Raw genomic sequence first — 7379 nt, forward strand, 5'->3', positions numbered from 1 at the left:
ATAGGAGCACTTTGTTGTCTGTCTGTCTGTCCGCCTGTCTGAACGTCCCTCCGTCTGGTAGGTAATAAAGTACAAGTAAAGGAAAAAATCCGAAAACCGTGAATTTGTGGTTACATCACGAAAAAAAATTAAAATCTGTTCATGAACAAATAATAATTAGTACTTTCAATTTTCAAAGTAAGATAACCATACCAAGTGGGATAGCCCACTTGGTATAGTAGGTCATAATATGAAAGGGCTCTATTGGGGCTCTACATTCTAAAACAGAATTTTTATTTTTATATTTATATTTTTTGATTGTCAATTGTTGGATTAGTAAATAATAAATAATTAGGTACGTAAATTTTAAATTGAAGCTATGGGGGTTCCAAACGATGCTTATTTAAATCAAAGCCAAAGCCTATTCAAAATTTTAGGTAAGTAGGTTATAGCTAGGTATATGCTTTCGCAACTATCGCTCCTCTTTTGCTTGCGAATCTGAAATCTGAGTTCCGTAAGCTAATATTGACTCATTTTAATAAGGGTTATTAGTCTTATTACCAAAGTATAAAATGAGAGCACTTATATTTGCATAAGTGACTTATAATAATATAACGACAGCCTTCTTAAGTAGGCGTCTTTTCATATTATCAAACAATCTGCGGAATTATAATTAATTAGGTACATCATTAAGTTATTATCTGGTCTATTTAATATCATACAAAGGGTTCTTTGTAATACTTCAGAAATCATCTTTTATTGTTGTTTTTGTTCTGCTAAATAATAGACATTGTGATTTTGTGTTATTGTACCTACGTGAAATGTATAGCGATTATTTTTGCGCATTCGTGGTTAAGGTCAAGAATGCAAAAAAGTACAAAACATCCTCAAGCTTTACGCGGAATGATTCGCAAAAACTTGTTTGATGTCATTGTACCTACGCAGGGCCGACCCGGGGGCACGGTAATATTTATACATAATATTAGGTACCGTGCCGGGGGAGTTTCTCGGGTGCGAGATTCTATTTTGGCCGCGCCTCTCAGACCTCCTGTTCGCAATTTTCTTTTTCAAAGATTTTTTGTCCTACCATTACAATCAGCGTTAAAAATACATGTACTTAGTGACTAAATAATCTGTTTCGTAAGTTTAAACCAATAAATGCGAGCGAAATGAGTGCGAAAGTACGTCCCGCAAGACAAACGTCATATCGAGCACGTTTTGTTTTTTGTTTTTCTACTGTTATCACACTAAATAACGGTAATTTTAGGCGCCATCTCCACGGACGAGAGCATCGCGGTGATAAACTTGCCGTGCCACCAAATGGACTAATCTCCACAAGGCGATACCATCGCCGTCGAGTATAATAGGACTCCTTGCGATTCCCTCGTCCGTGGAATGGCGCCTAGGGTCACGCAAAATATCATAAATGCACTTTATGTACTATCGTGTATGTATATTTTAAATACATGCATATTTATACAGAAACGGTGTTTCAACTTTTATTATCCAGATGAAGTCGCCCCCCTCGTGGCACTTCCAAGGCGGCCCTGACTGTAAGTGTGCTGTAAGAGTGTCGTACAATACCTAATACTTACCCATCTAATAGGTGTATAGATTTGAATCAGTTCTAAATGCTCGTTTTTCTACCTTTGACGTGCTTTGACTATGTTAATTATACTAAAATATATGATTACTACACGAACTAAGACAAGTAGGTACGTGATCCAATCCAAAATATATTCGTGATATAATAATATAAATATGAGATAAGGTTGCATATAGGTATTCTTAGGTACATATTATGACTGGAATAACGTACTATGTACCTACTCATTCTAAGAGATAGGTAGGTACACACATTGAGTCCTGACAGGTAAATGGTGTCTCAGATTTATTAAATGTTTAAATTCGTATTAGGCGACATACTTTGATAAGATTGTTTAGATAATAGATTAAATTTGTACGTTGTAAAAACTATTTAATTTTTTATTGCTCTCTATATTTATATACATACCTCCAAATCTTGTTTTTCTTTTTAGTACATGTGTGATTCGAAAGTAGGTATTACTTTATATTTTTGACGTGAGTTGCATAATATTAAATCGATTCTAGAAGAATAAATTAGCAGTGATATTTATGAAACTACCTACAAGTTTCTAAACAGTGGTTTAGAAACTTGTTTAATATTTTTTAATAAATAGTATAGTAATGATATAAGGTTCTCAGCAAACTAACCGCGCATATTTTCAGCTGGAGTTATTCTATTACGAGTACTTTTGTAAGAATAAAATTAAAAAATTAACAAAATCTGTTTTTAGCCTACCTTGTATTTATTGTTATTCTACTCCTCTTTTATATCCTTGCGTTGCAACATTCAGAAAACTTATTAAGAATTTTACATAACTTTCTTTAAAATTAGAGGCGTCATTTTTAAGGCAGTGCTCTAACTGCTCTACTAGATGATTAGATCTTCTGTTACACCGTATTATCTTATGATTTGTTTGAAAAAAAATTAAAAATTTTAGCACAGTTTAGCACACACACATACGATTATTATGTTTTCTCTAAAATCATTGGCATAATTTCTTATACCTTGCACAATTTTTATTTTTCTAAAATTTATTCCTTAGACTATTTACTTTCTTCTTCATTTTATTTTCTCTGAAATAAATTAATCTAGATAGGTCCGTCGACATTTAGACGTTGCACTTGAGATCGCTGCCTTGCGCCGCGCGCGCCTCTCTGGTGCGGCTCTCTGCAAAATCATGGAGTGATTTCCAATCCAATACGCTCTCAACTCTAAAAACCAACATCCGAACTCATTCCAAAAACAAAGCAGGCCGCTTAGTTAGTTGAGAACTTCTGGTAGCTAAGGAACTAATTTAGCCTTTTTAAACAATATATAGGTATGCGCTAGACTGCAATCACATCAAATGGTAGGTGATCCGTGATGATGCAGTCGGTGGTGCGCACCTACCTAGAAGAGCCTATTCATCGTTTCTTTTGAAGATCCCAATATTGTAGCTGGCGGAAAAAACGGAAGCCGGAAGGTACTAAATTAGTTGGATATTCCAAGTTCATTGCAATAGGTGCCTATGATTAGTTGGTAAGTACACGTGTTTCGATAGATCGTGAGGGAAGCATTAAAACAGCTAGATAGCTGTTTTAATGCTTCCTCCTTTCTTCCTTCTTTCTTCCTCCTCCTTCCTTCTTCCTCCTTTCTTCTTCCTTCCTTCCTTTAAGTATTAAAACAGCTAGATAGCTGTTTTAATGCTTCCTCAAGCCAAGGTGTTTGTTTGATTAGCGAGCAGTGCTTATTATCATCATCATTATCAACCCACTACCAGCCTATTTCTGGGCACGGATGTCCTCCCAAATTAGGAAGGATTTAGTTTAAGTAAGTGATATTTATAATTGCTTAGAACCAGAACGTTGCTTTGAAAGGTTAGAGGTGCTCCAATATTATCATTCAATTTCCTACAACTGTCCTAAGTTTATCTGAGTTCAGTTTTAGACCCTCTTTTACTTTCAGTAGAGTTTTCGGTTCCCTGACCGCTCCTAAAATAACAGCCTGCTTGACTTACCTACCGACTACGTCTACCAATCAAAAGGAAGTGTGTACATCTGAAAACCCTACAAAAATAAAGATTCATGCTTGAATTGCACTAGTAACCACAAGTTGTAGTTATTTCTTTTCATTAACCCCCGACTCAAAAAGAGGGGTGTTATAAGTTTGACGTGTGTATCTGTGTGTCTGTGTATCTGTCTGTGGCATCGTAGCGCTTAAACGAATGAACCGATTTTAATTTAGTTTTTTTTTTTGTTTGAAAGGTGGCTTGATCGAGAGTGTTCTTAGCTATAATCCAAGAAAATCGGTTCAGCCGTTTGAAAGTTATCAGCTCTTTTCTAGTTACTGTAACCTTCACTTGTCGGGGGTGTTATAAATTTTTAATTTACACTTGTCTGATAGGTAGTTATAAAACCTACAACTTTCCAAAAAGACTTGTAGGTACCTTGTAGGTATCACATGAGTACAAATCGATTTTATCTTAATAGTTTATTAATTAGTTATTTAATTGCTCTTTCGCTTGTTGTCACTTATAAAAATAAATACGAGACCCGGCTTAACAATGACATATGTATGTATTATGCAAACTGTAGTTAGGTATTTTACCGAATATATCATAGTATTATCATTTTTGGAATGTAATTTTAAATTACTTGACGAGCAACACAGTTTGTATTTAAAAATATGCACAAAATGTTCGGGGCACACTTATATACAGTTACTTTTATAACGTAAGCTCGAAGCCGGTTTTTCTGCTCTCTAGATTATATAATATGGTTGTTGTGTATAACGATAAATTATGCTACGGATCTCTAGCTTCCTACAAGGAAGGAAAATAAGTGTACATTGTACTCAGTTTCGTTGGCAGATAACATTGGCCTATCTGTGTGACTTATTATTCACTCCTCGCTGCGAATATTCAAGTCATACATAAAGATACATCAATATCAATATTTTCACCTGATCGCCTTCCGAGAACAGTCGTCTGTCGCGTTCACTAGTGTTGTTCCAAAATTTGTGCAAGTGAATAAGAGAGCCCATTTAGTGATGAGACAAAATGATACAATATAGTGTTTACGTAAAGCGTGTGTAACTTTGAAACAAGCGATTTCTTTTAGAATTTGCATTGTTTATATTTACTGAAGATGACCATCTTGCAAAATATTCCGGAACGAGTTACAAAAACTTCACCGGTAAAGAAGATAGCGCGATGGTGGTCCAAAGAATTTAAAGTTATTTTGGCTGAATTTGTATCGACTACGTTATTGGTATTTTTGGGATGCATGGCTAACATACCCCTGGACGATTTCACCGTCCAGCCCCCGATGTACGGCCCGATTGCTTTCGGTCTGGTCGTCTTGTTCAACATAACGTCATTCGGGCACATATCTGGAGCGCATATGAACCCTTCGGTCACATTGTCTGCAATAATATGGGGCAGCGTGTCGTTCCCTTTAGCAGTAATGTATGTTATAGCTCAGTGCAGCGGGGCGATCATCGGATACGGTTTATTGCTAACTGTTTCGCCCATTGACTTAATCCCAGGAAGTGTTTGTATTACCCAGCCACATGTGAATCACGCTACGTACCAATCTTTGATAGTTGAAATAGTACTGTCTACTGCATTGGGATTTATTAATTGTGCCGTGTGGGATCCAGTGAACAAAGAGAAGCAAGATGCGATTCCGTTGAAGTTTGGTTTCACTATTGCAGCCTTGTCTCTCGCAGGAGGCCCTTTGACTGGAGCGAGTATGAACCCAGCTAGGTCCTTAGGACCTGCGGTGTGGACTGGTAATTGGAATACTCATTGGGTGTATTGGCTGGGCCCGGCTCTAGGCGGTGCAATCGCACCTCTACTTTACAAAATTGCGTGGCTTGAAAATAAGCAGGATAAGGAATCTGAAATACAATCTATCAATGGCCAATTGTAAAAAATGTTAAGAAAAGTTTTAATAAGTACTTATGGTATAGCTTTACTTAGAGATTTTAATATTGTCTTGTAAACGAATTTATAATTTACTCTCATTATATACCTACGATGATATAATTTCTATAGATGCCAACAGCCATAAAGGAATGTTTTTCATCCGTCAGGGTAATTAACGAACAAACATAATATTATGAGTCAATTCTGCAGGTACACGCTAAATATTATAATAATATTTTTGGTATGATATTCTGTAAAAATACTTATTAATGAGATAATACTGGACTTTCAGCAAGGATTCGGTGTAATTATTTGGATTATTTTATTGTATCATTTATTATTCAACTAGTTTTAAATCCCTAATATCCGTACTAATATTATAAATGCGAAGGTGTGTGTCTGTCGCGTGTCTATCTATTGGTATGTCTGTCTGTCTGCTAGCTTTCACTAATAGACGGTTCATTCGTTTAACCGATTTTGACGAAATTTGGTACAGATATAGCTTGCATGCCGGAGAATGACTAATTTTAATCCAGGAAAATCAAAAAGTTTCCACGAGAATTTTAAAGACCGAAATCTACGCGGACCAAGTCGCGGACATCATCTAGTGATGAATAAAAAATATTTATTAAATCGTTGCATAATTATATGCTACCTAAATAGAAACGAAAGAAGAATGTGATTAAAAGTTTTAGGTGCATGGATATAATTTAAAATAAATTTAAAATTAAGTTATGCCGAAATGTTTAGCTTATAGTATCCCGCCGAATATATTAGTTATTCGGTCAAGGAATCTTCGAAGCACGTTGTGGAAATTTCTGTACAAACTATACATAATGATGTAAGGTATTCTGATGTGTAAAAAGATGGTTGTTTGAGTAATGTAAGACGTGTAAGAAATTACTTTCGGATATAATAGTTAAGTACCGTTAATGCAAGTCGTTAATGAGGACACTTGTCTTTTATGCCTACGTGATTATTGATAAAATATAAAGTTTCAGATGGTATACTTATTTATTGAACATTGTGATATTGGTAACATGTAACTCAGTATTATTTGACATTAAAACATCATTATATTTCCATCAAACAATTTTATTTTACTTTTCTAAATAATATTTGATGTTTCGCATAATTTAATATTAGGTTTACGGATCTCAAATTGAGACTAATCTTCTTAAGTAGGTAATTAATTGCCTTTCATACCTGTTTCGTATAAATACATGTACCTACCTATTGAAACGGGCTAAAATAGTATAAATAGTGCGATGTCGATTTTTATATTATTATTGATCCTCTAACGCCCTAAACATGTGAATTATATATTTCGGCAGTCTTTTGAATATCACTGGATTTAGATTATCTTATCTTCTATTTACTTATTGATTATATTTTATTATTACCTACACTCGACGATTACATGAACCTGCTGCATTGAAAATTGTGATATTCTCTTTTATCGTAGAGTAAAATAATAACTTCTTCAATACATAAAACCATAAAGTAGGTAACGTAGGTAGTCGGGGTGTGGTTGGGAGTCCGATCTCGAGCGTGCAACTCTAAATTTTTGGAGTTATATGCGTTTTGGGCAATTAAATATCACCAATTACTTAAATGGTGAAGTAAAACGTCGCGAGGGAACCTGCGTACCTGAGAGTTCTTCATAATATTTGCAAAGGTGTGTATAAAGTCGGCCAGCGATCGGTTGGTTCAAGACTTCGACCTCTTAATCAGTTGATTTGGTGTCCTATCTCGGGCACTGAGAGGGCTCTCTAAGTTGAAGGAAAACAACATGAGGAAACCTGCTTGCCTGAGGATGATGACGAAAGCTGTTCTATGCTGGAGCATCAACATGCGACAGTGCGGGATGCTACAAATGGAAACGTTGATTTTGCAGTCATGCAT

The 7379-nt window shown here is 35.4% G+C and overlaps 1 protein-coding gene across 1 annotated transcript; it reads left to right on the top strand.

Moving 5' to 3' along the window:
* The first annotated feature begins 4402 nt into the window (after positions 1-4402).
* LOC123867478 (aquaporin AQPAn.G-like) lies at positions 4403-6870 on the top strand. The gene has a single exon (XM_045909523.1). It carries the CDS (start codon positions 4693-4695, stop codon positions 5476-5478), a length of 786 nt encoding a protein of 261 aa, XP_045765479.1. The 5' UTR covers positions 4403-4692; the 3' UTR covers positions 5479-6870.
* The last annotated feature ends 509 nt before the right edge of the window (positions 6871-7379 follow it).

This window comes from Maniola jurtina, chromosome 8 (genome assembly GCF_905333055.1).
Source record: "Maniola jurtina chromosome 8, ilManJurt1.1, whole genome shotgun sequence".
NCBI classification, from domain to species: Eukaryota; Metazoa; Arthropoda; class Insecta; order Lepidoptera; family Nymphalidae; genus Maniola; species Maniola jurtina.

Coding starts and splice junctions, on each gene's coding strand:
- LOC123867478 (XM_045909523.1), top strand. CDS start 4,693: ATGACCATCTTGCAAAATATTCCGGAACGAGTTACAAAAACTTCACCG.